Genomic DNA, 24,909 nt, shown 5'->3' on the forward strand with positions numbered 1-24,909 from the left:
TTTAAGACTATTTCATTGTTATTTAGTTTTTGAATGTTCATTATACGAGTTTATTCTTGTTAGTGGGTTACTCAGGAAGTAGAACAGACCAGTAACACAAGTAGGTCTCTTAATACCTAAAAAATCTAGATTACAGTTGAACTAATTTAGAAATAATTTGAACCTTCACTCAGTTTGACAGCAAAAATCACTAATTCTTCTAAGATGCTCCTATTACATTTTATCAAATTTCAATCTCTTTTTCAAACTAAACTAAACCTAAAAGATTTAAAATGAATCCCATCAAACAATGAAAAGTGTTTAATAATACCAAAATTAAGTTTGCATAAATTTTTCAACAGTTTAATCAAAATAGTTTAGCTTGAACGATGAATCACAGATTGCTTTGTGGCTAAAATAAAGCTAGTATTAAAATTAAACATGAAAACAAGAAATCAAAACAAACAACCAAGGAGAAATAAAATTAAAAATGTAACAAAATACAAACACTCACTTTATTCAATAAAATAGTACAGTTCATTCATACTCGGAGAATAGATGTAATGCCCCTACAGTCCGTTACAATAGATTCTGCTTTTTATACAATTATTCAGTTCTAAATTAGCTCTTACATGTACAAAATGGCCACAAGTGGAAGAATTAAGAAGTAACTGATGAATACAGAAAATAAGAGATTACACCAATATTAATTGTAAAATAAATAAGAATTCAAGAGCACGTAGAATGATAGAGAACAGATTTTTACATGTGTTTACTTACACCATTCTAGGTAAAAACTAAAACTGAGTAAAAAAAAAGTAAATTTCCCCCATAAATATTCATTAGAATTACTTGATTAAAAATATGGCTTCCTTTAACTCCATGCAGACAAAATCACATTATTCTTTTGAAAAAGATATGAATAATCTCCACTTGAAAAAAAAAAACGATAACGGATTAGTAATTGTTGGAAAGCGTACACAGGCGGGTAGCTACGTCTAGACATGGTGTGGAGAAGGGGGGCAGCGGAGACGAGTTACGAGACACGCTGGTGCGCAGGGACTCGAAGTAGGTCATCTGCATAGGTTTGTGTAAGGAGAGTTGCTTCAGTGCTTCCTCAAGCGTGAACCACTTTCGTTGGCGGCCTGCAACAGTAATCAGCAATAGCAATTAAATTAATTAATCAATAATAAAATTTTAATGCATGTTCTTAGCTAAATCTGAGACATAAATTAAAAAATGATGTGGATCTAATATCCACTCTCAAAAACACCTAGTTTTGCAGATTTTCCGATAAAAAAATTTACAGATTCTTCAATTTTGACTCTTTTATTGAGGCACTTATGAAATATGATTAAAAAAGATCAAATCCTAAACATCATACCCTTAACATTGCTGCAGAAGAAAGATTTTTGTTGAAATATTTAAATACTATACATTAATTAAATCTGTCAGAAAGACTATGACATCAATTGTTGATCAATTTTGTTAAAACCAAATTGATGTTTATTTATGATGTTTATACTAAGAAAACGATGTCTTAAAAAAATTTGAAGTTACAACAGGAATGAGACAAAATTAACTATTTCCTATGTTCTTGTAATATTGCTATGGAAGGGACATTAAAGGCAATTAAGAAAGCTGAGTTAAGGGTTCAAGAAAGGGAAACAATTTCTTGTCTTTGCAGATAACGTACTTGTACTCATAGAGAGTAAAAAGGATCTCAAAATCTTAGCACAAATCCTAAAAAGAAAGACCTTGAAGTGGGGCTCTTGATCAGTAACAAAAAATGTATCTAAGATCACTACTTCAGCATAGATTCCGTTGTAACATGATCAGCTCAACAACAGTGAATGTCTTCATAGCTTTCATCTTCCCATACAAAACTTGAAAGTCCACAAAACAATAATAAAATTAATTCTTCTGTATGGAGGAAAAGTCAACAAAATCCCAGAGAACAAAATTTCAGAGAAAATGATTACTTATGAAAATACAGTATTAAGTAAATTATTTGGCCCACAGAAGAAAACGGAATGTGGGAAATAATCAAATACCAACAAAGAAATTAGAGATTCTTCAGAGCACCTGACATTGTAGTTGAAGCCAAATGCAGATGTTTGAGTCATTGTATAAGATGTGGATGAAGATTACTGGTGAAGCCTTGGGTATGAGTGGCCGTGGGAGTAAGTAACTAACAGATAAAAGGAAAAATAAATAAATTGGAAATGTTCTGTATTCTTTACATTTAGTAATATTTATAACTAACAGGTAGTTCAATGTTACTTGCTCTAAGAGAGTAGTAACATTAGGTAGGAGTATACTTGAATGATAGTTTTCAAAATGGGAAGTGCCCAGTCTCTTTTTGATTGGTACAATTGAAAATAGCCCTATAGTGGTTTGAAACTAACTTTCTGATAGTAAATTACAAAAGACTGTAAAGATAACATTTTCTTTCATCTATTCAGTTTATGAAGATTGTTAACCAGTTAAGTTGTTGTGTACACATCTTGATAGTACGTTATACTGGGATTGTCATGTAAAGCATTTGTGTAAAAATTATCAAGCGTTAATTTAATTATCTCCTACATGAGTTGTCCTACAAGAAATTGTGAGAGTCTTTAAATGTTAATATCCGCTTATTGCACATTCTTTCAATCCCATACGAGGTATAGAATTACTTTATGGGGTAACAGTTGCAATGTAACAACTGCCTTTAAATAGCAAAATAAGGTATTAAGAGCAAATAAGAATACCTCTTATAGGGATCCTTACTTATCTATTTTAAAGAATTAAAAATTATGAATCTTCTAAACCTGTATATATTTTGTAATTCAATTATGACTTGCTATTTAAAGACAAGACACAATTATATTATAAGAAGTAATTATCCCCCCCCCCCCACCCCCCCCCCCCCCCACCCCCCCCCCCCCCCACCCCCCCCCCCCCCCACCCCCCCCCCCCCCCACCCCCCCCCCCCCCCACCCCCCCAAAACGTGCAGTAGATCTACGCGGCACACGCTCCTGGGGCCCAGTCTCTCTTCGAAGCCGCGCACCGTTTTCCCGCTTATTTGTTTTTGAAAAACCAGACCCACTAAACGATTTGTTATTATATATAATACTGGGGAACAATATCACTTAAGTATAACTAAAAATTATATTGATAAAAAACACTAAAAACTACTATTTACAACTCCAACCAACCTCGCCTCTCCCCAAGGTACGCTTCATTAGTCATGAATTGGTCAAAACAATGTGGCGACACACAACCCAGGCTGTCCATCACATTCTAAACACTGCCACATCACGTATTTCTTTCTGCCATTTGCATAGGCAAACTCTGCATCGCTCTTTTGTTTACTTCTCTTTCCACAAGCCACTTTTTCTGTAATCCGTGAGGGTACATGGGGGACGCGGCGCGGCGCTTCAGAGGTCGAGGAGCGCTCGGGAACGTTCCGGGAGTAGCTTATGCTACAATAACCTCCAGACGGAAGTCGTACAATGGCATTTTGTATTTCTCCACTTGATGTGCCGAACTTCGTTATAAGAGATAGTGTGCATTCACTAACATCATCTGAATTACTGTGGACAAAAAATCCTTTTTTATACCACCGCAGTGTTTTCCTTTCGCAAGGATAATATGACATCATTTGGTCACTGCGGTCCACGCCTTCATAAAATGGTTGTATTGAACAATTGGGTAGTGGTTTTAGTCTCTCCAAACCACCTCGATTAATTGAATTCACCATGTCATTTTCAAATTCAGTGGATATGTAAGAGACAACGCGTTTGTCTTTCCATTTGGCGACAACAACACTTTCGGCGTAGCGGGCGATGGTTTCACCCTTTTTCAGGGTTGCCGATTTGACTTCAGGAGATACGTATTTTCTGTCCAGCCGAAGAGTTCCAGTGCAATATGTATTCCTACGGAGCAGGCTTGAGGCAAGAGTAAAACTATTATAATAATTATCCATAAATAAACTGTGGCCACAATTGAGTTTCCCGTTGACATCAGCTTCAATACAACATTGGCTGCATGCCCCTTACCACCGTAATCATCTAAAACTCCGCAATACATAAAAAAACGAAGTATTAGGCCATGGGGGGTCACACAAACTGTACAGTTTGATGCCGTACTTATGGCGTTTCCCTTTTATATATTGCCTAAAGTACAAACCGTCCCCTCCATAAAACCATTCCCTCGTCAATGCACAACTTTTTTTGAGGATAATAAATTGAGTCCATTTTATTGTTGAAGTAGTCAATTAGAAACTGTACTTTAGAAGCTCTGTTGTTTGGGTTAGGGTAACCTTTCAAAATTAATGCATCGCAAAAATAAGCATGAATTTGTCCCTGGCCATGAATTTGGGGAAGCACGTTGAAAACAGCTTACAAGTTTTCCAATAGTCTTGTATTCGGGGTAATTGTAATATTCCCATGTGCAAGCAATAGGCCAATAAAACATTTGAGATCCTCCACGGTAATGTCTTTCCATTTATGGATTCGTGAGCCTGGGGTTGTACTAGGTCCACAGAATAACTCCAATGCGTATCTATTCGTAGTAGCCACAATGCCCTCCAAAAAAAATCACATCCACCAGCAACAAGAAAAAATTGATTGGGGTAATCTTCATTAGGCAAAGGGACTAAAAACTTTTCCTCTTTTGTAAACGGTACATCTTTTCATACCTATAGGTTTGAGGACTCCATTGTGGTGGTCTTACGTCATAGTCTGGGTCTTCGACCTCTGACTCATCAGTCTCGTATTGTTCATCGTCGAGGTCCGGAGCATAACCAGGGACACCAGGGTCGTCTTCATAATCAGAATCACTATTAGCCACAAACTGACGTCTATTCTGAATTCCACTAGTTCCAGGAGGGCAAATCCATGTCTATTGTATTATAAGAATAACACTAAACAACACAACAAAAACGGTAAAATTTGAAAGTAGTCTAAAAACTAACCACAAAACCGGCTAACTGAGAACGGCGACCACAAAAACGCGGGAAAAGTATATCCCCACGAGCGGCAAAACGGACAACCATACACGACGAGTACTGAGAGCACACTGACTGGGTTTCTAAACAATGGCGCTGTGCAGTAGATCTACGTCATGCGCGCGCCTGGCGCGAGGCAGCCTTGTAGTAGATCTACCGCAACCGCATTGAACGTGTTAAACTCAGAAAAGAAAATGTTGTTTGCTTTCTAGAAAAGAAAATGTTGTTTGCTTTCTGTGCCTTTGCTTATGAAAAGTGGAAAGAGGCAAAACGAATGTTCATTTAATCAGTTATATTACAGATATATTTTAATATTAAGAACATGAATATACAAAAACAAATATATCGTTTACAGGTAAAGCTGGGTGTGGAACGCTTCAAAACAGTTTTCAGGGTGAAACCACACACAATTTACAAAATATACAGTTTTTGTAATACATCTTGTTCTTTTGTCCAAGTGTTGAGAGCCATCTAGTGTCCCGGCCCTTGTGAAGGTCGACCTTGTTTGCAAGTTAGTTGTGTTTGCTAATTTCTCCTCCACAAGTGATTTTACCAGGCTCTTCATGAACTCAAGATGTACTAACGAATTTTTTTACAGCAAAGGGCGGGGTTTGCCTAGACGTTGGGAGTTTGAGTGTTAACCTTGTGAAACTCTACACTCAAAAACCAGAACTGTGTGTATGTTAACATTTTATTGTTGTAGCCAATACATTATTGTTTTTCAGTTAGCCTGGTCAATGCTAATTGTATACCCATGTTCTGTTGCAGAGTTCCGTAAATCATCAGCGGGAATTCTGGTGGCAACTGACGTTGCTGCCCGAGGTCTAGGTACGTACACAAGTCCTGTTAACGGACGTGCGAGGCTGCTGGGGAGATGGAAGACTGGTTTGATGCCAAATAAACTCAGAAAACTGAGCTATAACGTGTAAGGTGGCCAAACTTCACCCATATCTTCGTAAGCACATCAATGTTACTCATCTTTTCAAGTTTTATAGTGTTACTTATTGGTATGTCCATTCCATCATCTTGGGCACCAGCCTACCTGGGGGTGAATCCTTTTATATTATTTTGTTCCATGTTTTATTATAACATATCAAGATAATTTCAAGTATCTCTGGCCGTTATCTAGAGTATAACATCTGTTATTCCGGATGTATTTTGATTGAAAAAAGTTTTCCTTTATTTTGACATTTCCTAATTGTAATCATTTATCCGGTGCAAAATACTACTTATAAAGGTTAACATTTTTTTACCAAGTATACAGGATGCAGGCATAGAAATTCCTTTATTTTGACATTTCCTAATTGTAATCATTTATCCGGTGCAAAATACTACTTATAAAGGTTAACATTTTTTTACCAAGTATACAGGATGCAGGCATAGAAATTCCTTTATTTTGACATTTCCTAATTGTAATCATTTATCCGGTGCAAAATACTACTTATAAAGGTTAACATTTTTTTACCAAGTATACAGGATGCAGGCATAGAAATTCCTTTATTTTGACATTTCCTAATTGTAATCATTTATCCGGTGCAAAATACTACTTATAAAGGTTAACATTTTTTTAAAGCAGTATACAGGATGCAAGGCATAGAAATGACATTTCCTAATTGTAATCATTTATCCGGTGCAAAATACACTTATAAAGGTTAACATCTTTTTTACCAAGTATACAGGATGCAGGCATAGAAAATTGTACTGGCAATTCATTTTTCGGTTTACATTTGAATCGAACCTAAAAAAGGCCTTATCAACCAATATAGGTTTCAGGCACAAAAAGTTTTCTGTATAAAGTTTGATCTTTTTATTTTCAAACCGTTTTTGATATAAAAAAACAGTTAAGAATAAAATGCTTAACAAACCTGTATGAAACATTGGATAGGAAATTATTTGCTTCATTTAAGAAGTGCAAGCTGAAAATTTATTGTCTGAACATTCAATTTTGTCACAGCCTGTATTTCTTGATGTTGCGGAATTACTTACTAAATGTCATGCATTCATCATGTACACCCTTATTTAGATCGAAGGGTAACTAGAAGAGGATTGTACTCGTGTACTGTAGGCCTTGGATGTTGCCGAAGGTGGACATGGCATCCACAACTTGAAAGGTGAAGTGACACGGTTAGTGGTTGATGTGTTGTGTGGATAAATACCTTCCGGAGGTAGTTGGGTAATGTGCGGCTTTGGCATCAACGTCTCTCCTGGCCAACGCACGACCGCCCTTGCTCCTTGCTCGTGAGGGTACTTTGGTTCAGGTAACGCTCTTCACCACCTTGTAACCTTAGCTGATGATGTTGGGTTGTCATTATTTAAGGCCAAAGCAGATGTGTTCATTTTGTGGAGAGATTTTGCTACAAAGGAAAGGGACTAATTTAAGTTTTATACATTGTTTGACTCATTAATAAAAGTGTCTGACCTATTGATAATTGATTGGCTGTGGATAGAGAAACAAAACTATGATTTTTTGAAGTCAATAAGACTTATTGTCCTCTATGGCATAAAATTAGGCTTATTTTGAGGTTTTTCTTTATAAGATTTACACTTTATATTTTATATATTACATATGAAATCTTAAATTACAATCATAAAAAAATCAGTCTTACTAAAACTTTGAAGTAGAGTTAAACTTAGTGCCTAAAATACTCAAATATAAAATAAATTTCACCTCGTGGAAACATTTTACTGCTGTTTTGAAAATTGAATGTGTTGCAAGGGAGGCAGCAGTATCTCAAGTGTTTTCATTTTATTATTAGCAGTTCAAAATTTTTATGTTGGGTCTATACTGAGTTTTCTAAATTTTTAACATATATATAACACTGAACGTATCTTAAAACACAAGGAGGCGTTTCACAAAGTACGTGTTGCCTACAAGGAGGCGTTTCACAAAGTACGTGTTGCCTACAAGGAGGCGTTTCACAAAGTACGTGTTGCCTACAAGGAGGCGTTTCACAAAGTACGTGTTGCCTACAAGGGAGGCGTTTCACAAAGTACGTGTTGCCTACAAGGAGGCGTTTCACAAAGTACGTGTTGCCTACAAGGAGGCGTTTCACAAAGTACGTGTTGCCTACAAGGAGGCGTTTCACAAAGTACGTGTTGCCTACAAGGAGGCGTTTCACAAAGTACGTGTTGCCTACAAGGAGGTGTTTCACAAAATCCTAATTATCTCGTAATCGAATTATTTGCAATCCCATGGGTATTGGACAGAAATGTTTGTAATTACATCCTCTATCAATACTGAAAAAATGCGCACTTTTATCGGAATCACCTGGCATATACCTACAGTTTATCTTTTTTTCCAAATATGTACATACAGTAGAACCTGGAGATTTATGTTGAGTTCCAATTTAACCTTTTATTTCAAATACACTGAAAATGGATAATGTTAAAAAAAACCAATGGTTTCTATACACATCTTGCTTTTGTGTCTTTCCAATTATGTATCAGAAATGACCTTCAAAAACAAAAATTGTTGGTACATAAAAAAGGTAGATCCTATAAGCTTGGGGCCATGAAGATGCATTTTATTTTACAACGTTCGATGCTATTTCATGTAGTTTTGCAACCATTCATGTACTCAGTGTATCATTTTGGTTGTGAGATTCCGTTACATCTTCTGTATACATTTTCCCACGTGTAACGATCTATTTTACTATTATTATACTTAATGGATGCACACTGTTCTATAAAAGTGTTGTATGCTTTGGTAGACTCTGGTAATGGTTTTATTAGTACTGAGTGAAACAGACACATAGGTTTTTATTCTGATAGAGAACTTCATAACATAAAACTACATTATTTTAAATTCAAACGGCTGAGATTTTTATAAAAAGGAGGCGATGAATATCAAATACAATTAACCACTATGCGTTTGGCAATAATCTCAACATGTTCATCCAGTCAGGTATACGGTTTATGTGTAATCGTAGCACACGTTGTGTATCCGTTTGTGTAACATAGACTTACCGAACTTAAACACAGTTATTCTTGAAATTTGTGATGGATAAGAAAGATTCTCTAAGATTGAGTCATGTGGTCCTGTACACATTTTGATAAATAATTCTGTGAATTTAAATAACCCAATGTTATCTACATCATTGTTAATTGTCAATCAATCAACCAAAAATATTAAGTATGGTGTACAAAGCAAATTTATCATTTTGTAATTTAAAATATAAATTTTTAAATCGTAATGCAATAAAAGCACAAAAAAGTGAATTTTGCAACTGTGAATTTTTTTGCAAAATATTTTCTTAATATACGAAATGTTTAGTGTCTAATCTTGATTTAATGTACTCATATTTAGCTGATTTGATGCAGTAACCAAACAATTAAATAATTGAATATCAATTAGTGTATATATTGGGAGAATGAACCATTCTACAGAACAATTTTGGCCTTGGCAACGTATATGAATGACAGTTCAACATTAGGCAATGCCACGTTGGAATTCAATGCTCAGCTGTTCACTTGTATTTTAGATGTTGACGATGTGAAGTACGTTATCAACTATGACTACCCCAACTCGTCAGAGGACTATATCCACCGTATCGGACGCACGGGGCGGTCCGACCAGACAGGCACGGCGTACACATTCTTCACACCGAACAACTCCCGCCAAGCCAAGGACCTTGTCAACGTCCTGCAGGAGGCGAGACAGGAGGTGAACCCAGAGCTCAGCAAGATGGCGATGCGAGGCGGAGGTGGCGGAGGCAACTGGAGAGGTGAGAAAATGACACACTTGGTGACTGTTATATGTGGTGTATTGTATGTGTAAATATTTATTTTTCTGGCCGATAAGTTTCAATAACCAAATAGGCTATTTCTTTCATATTGCGTATAGAAATACAGTAAAACATTCAAAACAACAGTAGAATAAAACTATTAATTAGAGTATTATTATATGACAAGGTAAGAATCATGGGTAGTCATAAGCTGCATGGAGCACCTCCTGTCGGTTCTTGGTTGGACATCCAGGTCCAATCTGCTGCATTTTCTTCCCATATGTAGTCCTGTAATTTTTGCTTGGGAATTTTCATAGAGGGAATCTGTCACAATGTGTTGCGGTGTTTGTGAGGTGTTTCCACAGTCATAGCTCGTCGAGTTTGGAACATTCCAGTTACTTTTCCAGAAGTTGATTCTGCCATGTTTAGTTCTTAAGTAGCTTATCACCATCCACGACTTCCTAGGCAAGTAAAGCAGGGATGCTACAGGTCAGGGAAATCAGGGAAGTCAGGGAAAAAAAACAGGACTGGAAATCAGGGAAAAGTCAGGGAATCCGGTCTCAAGTCAGGGAAAAGTCAGGGAATTTCGACGTTGGTCAGGGAAAAATATAAAATCCCTTTACACAAATAAAACTTACTGCCGCCGCGCCGAGTCCAAGCCTGCAGACGACGCGGCGCATATTTTACTTCTGTGTTGTAAAAGATCATTTAAGTCAATCTTTTTCTACGTATTAAACTGTGTTCACTTTATTTTTTGCTTTTTTATATTTGCCACCCTGTTAGCCTCAACACCGCTTTTTTCCACCCATTAATTGCCAAAAACCCTGGGGATTGCGTCGAGAAAAGTCAGGGAAAAATGAAAAATTTGGTCTGGAAATCAGGGAAAAGTCAGGGAATTTCATTATTGGACTCCTGTAGCAACCCTGTAAAGCTTATGTATGGGGATGGACCGTGGGGTCAGCAACCACTCGAGGAGTGTCCGAGTTTGGTGTGTTCCATCTTGTCACCTTTGTTTCCATCTTGTATCTTTGGTGTTGAGAGTGTTTTCGATCAGCTTTGTACCTGTCCTCAATCTAGGTGTGAGGCAGTTGGCAGTTATTATCACAATACTGCCATTCTTTCATAGATGCTAATTTACGTCTGAGGAGATGATATGTTAGATACAAGGGTCACTTTGGAAGTTTTGAGATATGATATATAAAGTTTTTATCCTAATCTAACCGAATGTTAAACGTGTTCAAACAAAATTCCTCCAGCACCAATGCAATTTTGAAGTTTGATTATTATTCGTTGAAAGCACCCAGTCATTCAGTCTTTGGAATGGAGTAAAACTTTGTCGAATATCACTATCAATTTCAACTTTCGAAGAAAAGCAACGACTTTTCACATTTTTTAAAAATTGACCAGAAATCTGCTGAATATAGTGCTTCATAGTTTCCATGCTTTTTTTTGCAGTAGTGTGAAAAAAGTCTTGGTGCGAAATTAAATCCTTAATCCTACAACTGGATTTAAGCGATTATCGATGCATTAACTATTATAAGTATATTTACTCCTATAACATGATGTCAAGTTCTTCTTTTCACTCTCGGAATAGCAGATTGTGTTGTCAAGCTACCCACTAGCAGTTTATAAATATTTTTTACTCTAAGTCATTAGTCTTTTGGAATGTAATTAATCCATAAATATTCTTATATTTACATCGGGTGATGGGGAATACTTTGTTACATTCTGCAAGATTTTGTCTACAATGAATTAAGGTTGATTGTCATTTTGGTTACATTTATCCTTCTGGTAAAAATATATAATCTAATAATTTTTTCTATTGAAGATTCTAAATTAATTGGTTGGAATAACAGAGGAAAAACCAACACACTACAGCCACATCAGTCATGTAAAACTCTAAGGAATGTTGAAAACATTTTATGATTGATTTTTTCCTGTCATGTCATTTATTGTTTAGAAACGATTATGAGTTGCTTTATTGTTTCTTATTTTTTGATTGTGTTTTTAGGCAACAACAGTTGGGGCTACCAGCGCAACAGAAACTTTGGAGGCTCTAACTCACACAAGAAGTTCAATCGTAAGCAAAACATGTAGTAATTTTTATGTTTTATGATAAATATAATTTTTTGTGTTCAGTTTTGGAGATAGACAAAAATATAACTAAAAATGATCTTCACTCTAGCCTAGCAGACTGCACTGTGATGTCAAAGGTTCAATTTCCTGGAAATTGCCGTATGATTAAGTTTTAGAATATTGCAATAATAATTGCTAGAGAGATATGCCCATTTATTATAATGCTCATGGAGCGTACTAATGAAGCAAACTGCACAAATGCCCTGTAAAGCTACTGCAAATGGCAAAAAAGATGCAGTGAATTCCTATGAATTCTGAAGAAAGTAATATTCAGTGAAACGGAAAGTCATGTCAAAGTTTATAGTAAAGGGTGTCACTGTAGAAGAATATTGTTATTGGTCTACAACATCCGCTTCCTAGAAGTAAAGTATCTTATAGAAAAAGGAATATTTTGAAAATGATGATTCTTTATTTTAAGAATGGTAGTTTTATGGAGAAAGTTAAGAAGTGTTCAGGTTTTGACTGTTGTATTTTGTAACATTAAGTTGTATTTTTAGGAATAAAAATATCCTGGATATATTATTATTTATTGTTTTTACATATAAATAAATACAAGTAATTAAAATAATAATAAATAATATAACATGCACTAACAATATTATATGTATAATATAATATATATTTTGATGTATAAAGTTATTTTATAATGTGAGAAATTACATTATTGTTTGATATATTTTTTTTAAACTCTTCCATAGGGAAAATTCCTCTTTTGCTTACAAAGTGCATATTGGCTTTCTGCTCCTAGGCTAATAGGCGTGTTACGATTCTGTACCGTTATAACAATGGCCACTAGAGTCATGCAGACTGTATTACATGCCACCACACTCCGCACTAGGCTTTGTAATTCAATGTAATTAATACATGCTTCCTTCCTAAAGGGTTACTAATTTTATTTGATGGCTTCCTTGAACTCGGTGGCTAGGATAATAGAACTCAAGTAATCCGACTTAAGCATGTGGTGATTTAAACCCATTGGGGAACTTGCCTCAGTGTCACTCGTTGTTGCTGCGGCAGAGTGGGACTGAATAATCTTGCCCGAGCGGCACTCGTTGTGCTCTTTTCTAGATGTTAACGATCAATATTTGTTTGTTTTTCTGCTAGATTACAGTTTTTTTGCCCTCCTCCATCCTTATAAGCAATCATTCTGTTTCGATGCATTATGTTTGCAATCTGGAACCACAACTAATAGCTTGTTTTGTTATTGTTTACATTTTGCCACATGCTCAATTTTCGTCACTTCAATGTTCTGCTTTATGTATCGTGTTCTCAATGTTTAGTGTTTAACTGTTTATATTTGTTGAATGAATTTTTAGTCTTTCCGCTACTCCATGGAACAAGACAATTTGCTTACTTCAGAAGTAGAGATACTTAAACAGTGATATTGAGGTATCAAAGATACTCAAAGACTGACACAAAAGTGAATTATAAAAAGTAAATGAATGGCCATTGTATGTAATTTAAATAGTTTATTTTAATTATAATTTTCATAATAACAATTGGATACAGTTTTATCTCATTTCCCAGACAACTAATTCAGGAGCTTGTCATAAATTCATTAAAAAATGAAAAAATGTAAGTGAATTTTGATTGTTTTGTTATTATGCTTTATAATTAAGTAATCAATAAAAACTGACTTTCCATGTAAAAAACATTGTGTTGTTTTAAATAAAAAATTATTGAAGCAGATAAGAAAACAAAAATATTGACAGTTGCTTTTGATTTTTTTGTTTCTTACTAAAAACATTGTAAATATATACTAGAAAAAATGTAAATAAAAAATTATTTGGAGAAAGCAACAAACACTATTGTAGAGCAACCAAATAGAATAAAATGTCCTGACAAATTTAACTAATTGATCTGTATCCCAAACTCATTCTATTAATACTGTACACACATGCATTTTTGCCAAAATCAATTGAGACGTTCAGTCCTAGACAGGCTAGGGTGTAATAAAATTTGTGTTGTATTGAGTTCTATTTCTTTACTCTTAATGTATGTTTAATGTTTCAGATTACTAAGAGTTGGACCTGAGGACACCAAAGTCTCTTCGCTCTCCATCTCTCCTATTGTGATAATAACTTAAATTAATTATTTGTGTCTTTGAACTGTGTTACAAACCATTTACATCAATTTAATTATTATTGTGAGAGGCCAGTCAAACTGGACTAGGGTATTCGTAATTTGAGCACTAATTGTTTTCGAGTTCCTTTTTATTCATATCATTAATTTGTGGTATGAAGTACAATATGGGGTCCTCAGTTTGCTGTAATTGTGAAAGAAATCACATTTTGACACTAGTAATCGTACTAGTAATATTTTGTTCAGTTATGATTATTTATTTGCTTCAGTTTTATTATGTTATTTAGTACTTAACATAAGAGTTAAAACAAAACTGTGTATCTGACCCCTTTTGTTTTGAGCAGTGGTAAAAATATTTTTCACCTAAAAAAGTAGTGTTCAGACAGAAGTAAATTTGTACTGCCTACTGTTTTTGTAATTGACTACGGTTTTAGTATTTTCTAGTATTAAAGGTGTCAAATTGTAATGTTGTCACGAATGACCCATACTTAATAAAGATCTAAACTTAATTTTCTATTTGAATTACAGTACTTAATTTTTTTTCCTGATTTCCAAGTTACCCGGATCTATTTAACAGAGTGGAGATAGTCTGTTATAATATACACACATTGTCTCTGTAAAACGAGCTATGTATCGTATAGAATAAGTCTGATTGAGTGTGTGGGCAAAATACAGAGTAAAGATGTACATAAACATGTGCCATAACAAGAGTTAAATATCAAGTAATGATGTGGGCCTTTAAGGCAGGAATAAAATGTTGCAGAACAGTTATAATTTCATCAATAAGGACAGTCCATATTGTTTCAGTTTATAACTAAAAGATTTTAATTCAGGTCTTGTAATGAAGTATGGCAAATAATCTTTGTTTGTTTTGTTCTAATGTCTTCAACCACAAAAATTAAGTTATTATTATGACGGTTTTGTTTGTGTGATGTTAATATGAAAATGGATTAAAGCAATGTTTATGGATAGATTTTCAAATTAAATCTACAGTACAGATATAACAAATAGCACTGTTGTAAAGCATGATTATACTCTGTTACAGAAATATTTGGCTCTACGTTTTACATTTGGAACACAATAATTTATTTAGTAACAACCAGAGATATCATCGCTACGATGATAATATTTTGTGTTCACTGTAGTATAAAGTGTTTACTATCTAGCTTAGGTTTTAAATCCTTAACAAAATGACCTCTACCCCAATGCCTCCAAAAGTGCCATTTTCGGATATTTTTGATGTTAAAAATTATTTTCCCCGAATTCTTGGGGATTAAAATATATGGGTTTTGGTTGAAATAAAATAGGTAGGTTTTCTTGGACCAGCTGCTATACATAACGGATGGGGATTCTGCTCACCCTGTATTACAATTTATTATATTGTAGACAGTAAAATTTATATTGTCTACACACCACACCAACTAGATCTAGACCGCCCCCCTTCCTGTGATTGTCAAATCAACAACAATAACCATGAGATGGCTACAATAGAAGGTAAGGTAATACTTTATGCAACTGTGCCAATTGAAACATTAAATAGACCAATACTATGGAAATATTAGGAAGAGTTTACAACCTGTTCAGTGCTGCTATTAAGCAGACAACATTACGAAATTTGTAGTCAAAGATCCATGGTGAGATCGTCTCGTTCTGCATTATTGATACCGCCTTCCCCGGCGGTGAACACTCATCATAGCATGCTACTGGGCTAACAAGGAAGGCTTCAAATATAAAACAAATGCTTGCATACATACAAACATCCAATTAATTGAAAAACAGCAGGGATCACTTGTGGCTGATTTATACCTTCCCGTTGAACCTACCACTGGGCGCGCAAAAATCAATATCTGGACAACCTTATGAATGTACAGGAGCGGCACATCACTTACAGCAAATGTAAAGATTCTGGGGGGGCCAGGATCATTTGATAGTTCTAGTCTACTGCGGGAGATGACTGTTGGAGTTGGTGGGGTTCGTTCCCTAAGTATCAAGAGGTTCTTGCTAGCCTCAACAGTGGTGTGCCACCCCCTGCCTGCTTTGACTGGAGAGGCTGGTTCAGAGCTGGCCACCCCTTTCTTCCGGAAGACCCCCCGGAACATGTCCCCGGGGAGACATGACTTTGACTCATTGACTTTTTTTAAAAAAGAGAAGCTGATTCCCTTTAAGCCTTATTCTGTCCGCCCTCATGAACCACTGGCCTGTGCGAGGATCTTATCAAGTAGAATAAGGGGGAGAGTCGATACAGTACAAGGTCGATGGTACTGATAAAAAGTGCAATGGTCAAAGACAGGATTTGAACCTGCGTTATCTCTAACTCAGACCCAAAGATCCAACGACTTAGACCCACTCAGGCCCACCCGCACTCCCTCATGGTTCTCGATAGGAGGCGGCTCCTACCCTCTAACCTTACCAATCCTGAATATCCTGTCACTCCGGAAGCAGTGCAAATGTCCTTATAGGAATAAGAGCCTGTTGCCCTAAGAGAAAAAAATATCCAATTAGCCTACTACAAGCTTGTGTTATATTTTATGTTTTAAATTTGTTAATGTATTAGGAAGGAGAAGTGACTCCAATAATATCCATAGCTGGTGGTGAAGTAAAGTGTGGGTTTGTAGAGTGCTGAATAATATTACTGTGTGAGTGTATTAATTCATAATAATATTATATTTAATTTATCATAATAATGTAAGTGCTAACACAACTGTACACTAAATTCCCCCAAATAATACTTGTAGGTATATAAATATGCTATAATTTTGCTTTAATAGAGCAAATTTCAATGATCACAAACCACTCACAAATCTTACCACTACTTAAACTATAATTTGCTGTTTGCAACGTATGTAGTAAAAAAAATCACTACAGGGCACATTATCTTCAGTCCCAGTGACAAATTGATGAGCTGCAAACCAAAGAAAATAGCACAAACAAAATGAAAACACAAGGCTAGAATGTTATGGTTCAAAACAATAGTTAAGACATAGTAATAACAATAAAGATTATGTGCTAATAACAACAGTTTTCCACTACGTAATTCCCCCTAATAAATACTAATTTAAAGGTGGAAATAGATAGAAATTGATTACAATACTAATAAATGCTTGTAAAAGAAAGGGTTTAGACCTGTAAAAATTGTGATGTTTTGGTTATAAATATGTGACCATAATGACCTGAATATATTCTCATAAGCTATTGTTGAGTCATGTTTAGGCAGTGCAGATTCTATTATAAAGCATTTAAACATAATGTAGTTGTTTTGTTCCAATTATTTATCATAAAACATGCGTACAACATTTATCTCTTCATGTTTTATTTAGTAAAACAAGGTCTCGACCAATGATTTTGTGAAAGCAAACCGTGTTGTTTGTGGCATATACTCGTTGGTTTGATTCAAAGAAACCAAAAACAGTAGCGAATTTGCTAACGGTTGCTATAGGTTGAGAACTATTCTAGATGTAATCTAATATTTAGTACGGAAATGTATGGCAATGAACCTTAAAATTGTAATCATCACGATCAGCTGGTATCTTTCATAATGGCTGGCTGGGTGTTACACGCAAAAAGGTGATTCTCTTTATAGTCCGGTAAAATAAGGATGCATTACCTCGGAATGAGAGATAATAAGCTAAAATTTTGCATACGTCTTTATTTTGATGGTAATAAAACTTACCTCAAAAGTCTCATAATAATCACGTGTTACGCGTCTTTAGATATTTAAGGTCAAACTTCACGAAAATCGGTTTTTTGCAAATATCTCGTTGAAGTCCCTTGCGCTAAATTGACTTTGAAGGTGGTTAGAGAAATTGTAGAACGGAAAATTATTTCAACTTTTGTCTGAAGTAGTTTTTATGTACGTTCAACTTTTTTTTAGATACAGCGCAAAGACTATAAGGGGACCGCTTACCTGGTATATACGATAATGCGAGGTCAGCCAGTAGAATACAATAAATAAATGAGTCTATATTGTTAATTATTCAACTTACTATTATTATTTCTTAGTACTTAATACTATTATTAATGTTAGCATTATTATCATTATTATGTAAAGTTTTTTATTATTATTTATTATTTAATATGCCTAGACGAAACCACTACAACATATATCATCGATGGTGGATTTCTCTTGCATCGCGTTGTATGGAATAAAGATGATACTATCTCTGATATTTTGAATAAATAAGTCACATATTTACAAACACATTTATGGGTCAAGTATCGTTGTTGTTTTGATGGTTACCTCAGACTACACTGAGAACATTAAAGCAATGGAACAATTATGAAGAACTGCTGGTGTTTTCAAAATCTTACGAACTCCGCTTTGATGAAACAATGGAGGTGGCAATCAGCCAAGAAAAAAGTGTTATCGCATTCATCTAATAAAAAAATATTTATAGACATGCTTATCAACAAATTAAAAACTGTTAATATCACTACAAAAACAAGCCTAGAGATGACGCTGATGTTCCATTGTAGAAACAGCTATTGCAGAGTCTAACTTAAAAAAACTTATGTCATTGTAAGAGAAGATATTTATTTGCTAGTTATCTTGATAGGACGTGCTCAAACATCAACAAGAAATTTTTTTCAAAAAAATGGGTAAGGGTAATGTAGAGACAAAACTGAATTCATAAATACCCAATAATAATTCAATTAATAAGACAAGTTTTAATAAATACCCTCATTCTAAGAAACACCTATTATTTTTACACGCGTTTAGTGTATTTGATACGTCTTCTGCGCTTTATAAAAAAGGTAAAATATCGTTTTTAAAATGTTCAAAAAAATCACGATTTAAATCAATCAGCTCAATTATTGAAACAAAAAAAATTGCTCTGTACAAGAATTATTTGAAATGGAGTACGTATTTTCTTAGCAAACGTATAATGCTCCGATATCAGAAGTCTTTTTCGATACACCCAGTTCATCAAATCAACAAGACTCAACAAACCAGTGCAGTTATCAAGTCTTCCACCTTCAAATACAGCAGCTCGTCAGCATATCCTTCGTGTCTATTATCAGACCCAAATTTGGTTGGGAAAATGATTTAGAACCCCAGGAATTCGGCTGGTAGTGCAAAATGAACTCCTGAACCAATAACAACATTATTACCACCAGCACCAGAAGAACTGCTGAATACATTATTTTGCAATAGCAAGAAAGGTTGTGGTTCTAATTGCGGATGCAGGAAATCAGGATTGCGATGCGCTTTAATTTGTGGGCAGTGTAATGGACAATCATGCCTCAACGCTTCATAAACTGTCAGATGGTTTCAATGAAGAAAGTGAATATATAATTACATATATAAATCAAATTCATTTGAATATTTCTTTTAATATTGTATGTTTGGTAAAAATAAATTAAGTATTATTTAGAGAATATATAATTTATAATTAATATCTATAAATATGGTATATTAAAATAATAAATAATAATAAAAATGTAATAATAATGATAATAATGCTAACAATAATAATAGTATTAAGTACTAAGCAATAATAATAGTAAGGTGAATAATTAACAATATAACTCATTTATTTATTGTATTCTACTGGCTGACCTCGCATTATCTGATATTTATACAGGTAAGCGGTCCCCTACTCTTTGCGCTGTATCTAAAAAAAGGATTGAACGTACATCAAAAATACTTCAGACAAAAGTTGAAGAGTTTAGTTTTCCGTTCTACACCGATATCTCTAACCACCTTCAAAGTCATTTAGCGTAAGGGAAACGAGATATTTGCAAAAAACCGATAGTTTTCGTGAAGTTTGACCTTAAAATATCTAAAGACGCGTACACGTGATTATATGAGTCTTTTGAGGTAAGTTTTATACCATCAAAATAAAGCCGTATGCAAAATTTTAGCTTATTATCTCTCATTCCGAGGTTGCATCCTTATTTTGCCTTATTTTACTGAGTTATTAGTATGTCCTGAGGAGCTAACTAGTTAGGACATTAGCTATTAGAAAAATAGACTTTTATGCACTTTTTGAGTTTTTAATGTTAATATTTTGAACCAGATTAATTTTATGTGTTTATCGTGGCTACCATTTGAAATTGCAGTTGCAGTATAGGCAAGTCTGCATTAATAATCAGGTTGAAGCTCTAGCTGAATGTCCTACGATGATGTTGTAAATATATTTTTTAACTGGAGCGTTATTTATAAACATTAAATTTCTATATTACAGTTATTATATCTCAATTATTTCTTATAAAACACGTATAGAAGACCTATATGGACCTGAAATCGATTAGTCCTCTCCATTGCCATCTGTTACGAGTGCTTCAGCCAGGATCTAATTTAAGCATGTCTCAGATTTGTAATCTCTATGAGATATACAGTAGATGAGGTGTCTTCTTGGATTTGATCTTCTCTACATTCCATGTCTGCAGTAGCAAAGATGTGACGATCATTTACTGTCCGAGAGATGTACCCATCCCTATGTTTTGCAGTAAATCTACCAGTTGAGATCAACTTACCCGCCTAAGATTATAAAATATTTTTGTTTTTTGTTAAGATTATAAAGTATGATACAGTTGGAAACTAATATGCTATTTGCTAATCCGCCCCAAGCAAGTCAGTAAACAGTAAATGTTTGCTGACCTTGTCACATAATTTTAATTTTTCACTAAACCGCTCATTCTAACACTATGGACAGTGTAACACCGATCAGTCAGGTGTAAAAAACCAATCCATACACCAAAAAATTTCCATCCAAACAATGATACAAAACACGGGTTTTTATTTGTATTGTGTGAAGAAAGTATAGGCTAATATGATAGTTTTGAAATCAATAAAAGTCCTACTTTCTTTTGATTAAGTGAGACATGATGACAAAAAATGGTAGATGCATTAAGAAAATGACTTGAACCCTCACAGATTGCTGGTTTAAAAAAAATTGTCATAATAAATATTTAAAACTAGAAAAATTCATACATACAGTGATCACCAACAGCTGCTAAAACCAAGTGATACCCCTGAGGATTGTATAGTGTTTTTGTTTCCATCTCTGTATCGACCACAGAAATACTCTTGATTGTTTTAGTACTTGCAACGAAGTCATCCACCTATGGTTGCAAACAGAGAAATGCTGTGATAGTTTTAGTACTCTAGAAACGGTGTAATCGACCGATACTTGCAAACAGAGAAATGCTGTGATAGTTTTAGTACTAGAAAACGGTGTAATCGACCGCTAATTGCAAACAGAGAAATGATGTTATAGTTTTAGTACTAGAAAACGGTGTAATTGACCGCTTCTTACAAAAGGAGAAATACTGTGATAGTTTTAGTAGGTACTAAAACTGTGTAATCGACCGCTACTTGCAAACATAGAAGTACTCTAATAGTTTTAACTATTAGAAACACTGTAATCCACCGACAGTTACTCAACAGAGTGATGCTCTGAGGTGTGCATGGTGATTTCTTATGTCTTTCCCTGTAGCGACTAGGCGTCTAGAGGAAGTGTTGAATTGACCTTAAGTGTTACGTACTTAATAATGCTGCCATTTCACCGATAGTTGCAGGGTTAATACTCTGATAATTTAGTACTAGGAGCGGTGTAATTCACCGATAGTTGCAGGGTAATACTCTGATAGTTTAGTACTGGGAGCGGTGTAATTCACCGATAGTTGCAGGGTAATACTCTGATAGTTTAGTACTAGGAGCGGTGTAATTCACCGATAGTTGCAGGGTAATACTCTGATAGTTTAGTACTAAGGAGCGGTGTAATTCACCGATAGTTGCAGGGTAATACTCTGATAGTTTAGTACTAGGAGCGGTGTATTCACCGATAGTTGCAGGGTAATACTCTGATAGTTTAGTACTAGGAGCGGTGTAATTCACCGATAGTAGCAGGGTAATACTCTGATAGTTTAGTACTAGGAGCGGTGTAATTCCACCGATAGTTGCAGTGTAATACTCTGATAGTTTAGTACTAGGAGCGGTGTAATGCACCAATAGTTGCAGGATAATACTCTGATAGTTTAGTACTAGGAGAAATACTCTATTAGTTTTAGTATATTTCATTAAACTGTATTAAACAGAGAAATATTCTTACACTTACAGGTTCTTTTTCTTGGTTAGCAACAAACAAGACTTTTTTTACTAGTCCCTATTTACCAGTAGGCGTTTCACCGGAAATTACGTAAGGCCGTAATTAGATTTCTTGGAAACGGCACAATGCCAATGAAATACGAGTGGTTCAGACAGCAAGAAATATATTTGTTTTTATAAAGTTCTTCATAATAAACATTTGTACTTCATTAAAATATTTCATAAAAATACAAACCACAAACTGTATTTAGGAATTGTCTTTATTTCGTATCACTCATAGCAATATTGGAACAGCCCATGAAATGTTTAGGCAATCTTATTCATTGGCACAAAATGAGTACAAACATAGGCTCTTTGTCTGGCTCTGCTAGTTTACTGATGGTAGTTTATCAAAGTAATGTAGGTAGGGTGCTTTACCAGCAGCCGCTGTTAAACCTGAGCTTCTTCAGTTACAATTCTTGTCTTGATTTTTAATAGCATTTTTATATTAATCGCTCCCTTTTTTGTTAGAAAGAAGTCATAAATGCCTAACAGTAACCTTATGCTACTGTATTAAAATTAAAGTTTTATAACTGTTTGCCCGCGATGAAATGTTGTAAATATTATTAGGGAGTCAATATTGTTAGTGCTAGAACTTGTCACCAGATAGTGCTGTAAAAAGTTGCTCCTGCAGGGCACGTTCTATTTTGTATATCCTGAGGTTTAAAGGCACATGAAATAAATTACTCAAAAAAATGTAACGCGTAAATAATTTATTTTGTACAAATTATATCAACTGTTTACAAATATGCTCACAAAATTGTACATTCGAAAGACGGTTTTAATCTATCGTTTTAGTAAAATATAACTTTGTAGCAAGAGGGAATGTTCTCAAAAAAAGGTAAATCCTCAAAAAGCGTATATAAGCATTGTCGGTTTTTGTAAAATAAACGTTTAAGAAGTACAATGATAACATTGTTACGGCTGTACAAAGCACCTGGCCAGAAACGTTCCAGTTTCTGTTTATTTTTAGAATTTATAAAACACTATATGTACACTTTGATGTATCGTTTAGTTTCTCATCTTGCTAGGAGGTAGATGAAGATGGACTTCCCAAATGTTCTCTATCCAACTGCCACCTGATTTCATTTATACTTTATAGGTTTTTTCTTTTCCGGCTGAAACCAATAAACATATATATTAGCAGAAAATACGAGCTGATATCGTTTATTAGCTACAACTATGCTTAATTTATTCTACACTCATATGTTGACAATGTTTCTGTTTGTAAGAGATTATTAAAAAACTTTGTACTGACTACACACATATTTTTGCAAATCTAGAGTTACTGTTGGTAAAACAATTTGTTTTATTTACAATTTTAGTTTTGCTTCCATTACAGTAATAAATGTGTATTTTTTTAAAAGATGCGCAAGTCTCCTTTTTAGCCATTTACCCATATAAGCCATAAGCAAACGCGTGGCTGTAATTTCACCAAATGTAATAAGCGGAAGAATCTGTATAAATGGCCTTAGAAAGTGGTCTATAACTTATTGATATGATTAAACTCATTATTTTAATTTATCTACAAAAAGCCTTAGTATAATTAATGTACTATAACAAATTTGAATGGTGTAAATAAGAATACTTATTATAACAGTCTTTGAAATATTTTATGTTGCAACAGTTTGGGACTCCGGTGATGATTTTACTGTAAATTATGTCACCTGGAATTCAGAGGGTTAAATTCTAAAAGTATTATACGGACCTGTATAGAAGAGTATAATAATTGAAGTTATTACGGCCATTGAAAATAACATTGCCAAAGGTTGTGTAGCAATATCGCCAACAATTATCGAATACTGACCGATATAATAATATTTTGGAAATTATGTCATAATATACAGAAAGCAAGAGAATCTCAGTATTCCACCTTTGGTTGAAATAGGTATCGCAATTCTGTAACTGTGAGACTATCAACAAAGTTTGAATATTTATTGTGAAAATGTTCAACTTAGACCTAATGAAGCAGAAGTAACTAATGAGCTCATAATAGTGCCAAAAATGTCACAGTTGAGTGATAACATCAGTTGTTTGTTGCTCCCTGGCTTGTGCAAGAGTATCTTTTTAAAGTGGTCGTGTTCGCTTATGCACTGACGAATTTCGTTGAAAGAAGTACCGTTGGAATTGTTATAAAAATTTAAAAATAGTTGATACCTTGTAATATGTTTTAAATTTAGTAAAACAGCTGATCCCTATGAAAATACAAAACTTTTCTTGCTCCCGGCTTGTGCAAGCGCACCTTTAAAGTGGTCGTGTTCGCTTATGCGTTGACGAATTTCTTTGAAACAAGTACCGTTGGAATTTTAATGAAATTGCTCAAATAGTTGGAATATAGTACATTTTTTTGATAACTATACAGTTTTTTTCGTTATCTGACTTCAAATATTTTCAACAGACGCCATTTTGTTAAAATTAGAGAAAATAACACAATTATGTTTTTTTACTTTCCTATTATCTATTCAAACATATGTGCCAAATTTGGTTTCTTTAGCTTAAATAGTTCTAATTATGTTAATATTGTATAAAAATACAAAATGGCGGCTAGTGGCTAAACATGTCGACTTATATTTTTGGGACATTTTTTGCTTTAAATGATGAATACTACCACCCATAGAAGTTTGTGACATCCTTTTGTGAAACACTCTGTATATAAATAAATGCTTCGTTTTTATGAAATAGACATTTCCTAACAGATAAGTATTGCGTGCTTTAAAGAACTATAAATGGAGATTTTTTGTAGGAATTTTTAATTGTCTTTAACTCTTCGTTCTTAATATAAACGTTCTTAGTAATAAAAAAATCTAACATTCCTATAAGTACGAAATTCCATTAGCGAAAAGTATTTGAAGTGTATTTCAAATTCAATACTGTAATGAACTTAAAGCGGCCTGTTACAATATGG

The 24,909-nt window shown here is 34.4% G+C and overlaps 3 protein-coding genes across 3 annotated transcripts in view; 1 reads left to right on the top strand and 2 right to left on the bottom strand.

The window, feature by feature from the left end:
- Window positions 1–472: 472 nt before the first annotated feature.
- Window positions 473–2,086, bottom strand: LOC124353563 (diphosphoinositol polyphosphate phosphohydrolase 1-like). The gene is made up of 2 exons (XM_046803457.1): window positions 2,065–2,086; window positions 473–1,124 (listed from the first exon to the last, which is right to left on the bottom strand). Exons 1-2 carry the CDS (start codon window positions 2,069–2,071, stop codon window positions 937–939), a joined length of 195 nt encoding a protein of 64 aa, XP_046659413.1. The 5' UTR covers window positions 2,072–2,086; the 3' UTR covers window positions 473–936.
- A 3,609-nt stretch (window positions 2,087–5,695) lies between these two features.
- Window positions 5,696–14,437, top strand: LOC124353564 (ATP-dependent RNA helicase dbp2-like). Its single transcript, XM_046803458.1, has 4 exons — window positions 5,696–5,801; window positions 9,455–9,697; window positions 11,709–11,777; window positions 13,847–14,437. The coding sequence occupies exons 1-4, from the start codon at window positions 5,711–5,713 to the stop codon at window positions 13,852–13,854; spliced, it is 411 nt and encodes a 136-aa protein (XP_046659414.1). The 5' UTR covers window positions 5,696–5,710; the 3' UTR covers window positions 13,855–14,437.
- Window positions 14,438–22,700: 8,263 nt separating this feature from the next.
- Window positions 22,701–24,909, bottom strand: part of LOC124353566 (serine/threonine-protein phosphatase alpha-3 isoform-like) — a 101,347-nt gene continuing 99,138 nt past the window's right edge. Inside the window, exon 9 of the mRNA XM_046803461.1 lies at window positions 22,701–23,122. Coding sequence (XP_046659417.1) covers window positions 23,090–23,122 — 33 coding nt within the window. The 3' untranslated portion in view covers window positions 22,701–23,089. The remainder of the gene's footprint in view (window positions 23,123–24,909) is intronic.

The sequence above is a fragment of the Homalodisca vitripennis genome, chromosome 2 (genome assembly GCF_021130785.1).
Source record: "Homalodisca vitripennis isolate AUS2020 chromosome 2, UT_GWSS_2.1, whole genome shotgun sequence".
NCBI classification, from domain to species: domain Eukaryota; kingdom Metazoa; phylum Arthropoda; class Insecta; order Hemiptera; family Cicadellidae; genus Homalodisca; species Homalodisca vitripennis.

What these genes read in the sequence shown, in the direction of transcription:
- LOC124353564 (XM_046803458.1), top strand. Translation starts at nt 5,711, where the DNA reads ATGCTAATTGTATACCCATGTTCTGTTGCAGAGTTCCGTAAATCATCA. An exon ending in CGTTGCTGCCCGAGGTCTAG is followed by an intron (nt 5,802 to 9,454) that starts GTACGTACACAA and finishes CTTGTATTTTAG; the next exon opens with ATGTTGACGATGTGAAGTAC. An exon ending in TGGCGGAGGCAACTGGAGAG is followed by an intron (nt 9,698 to 11,708) that starts GTGAGAAAATGA and finishes TTGTGTTTTTAG; the next exon opens with GCAACAACAGTTGGGGCTAC.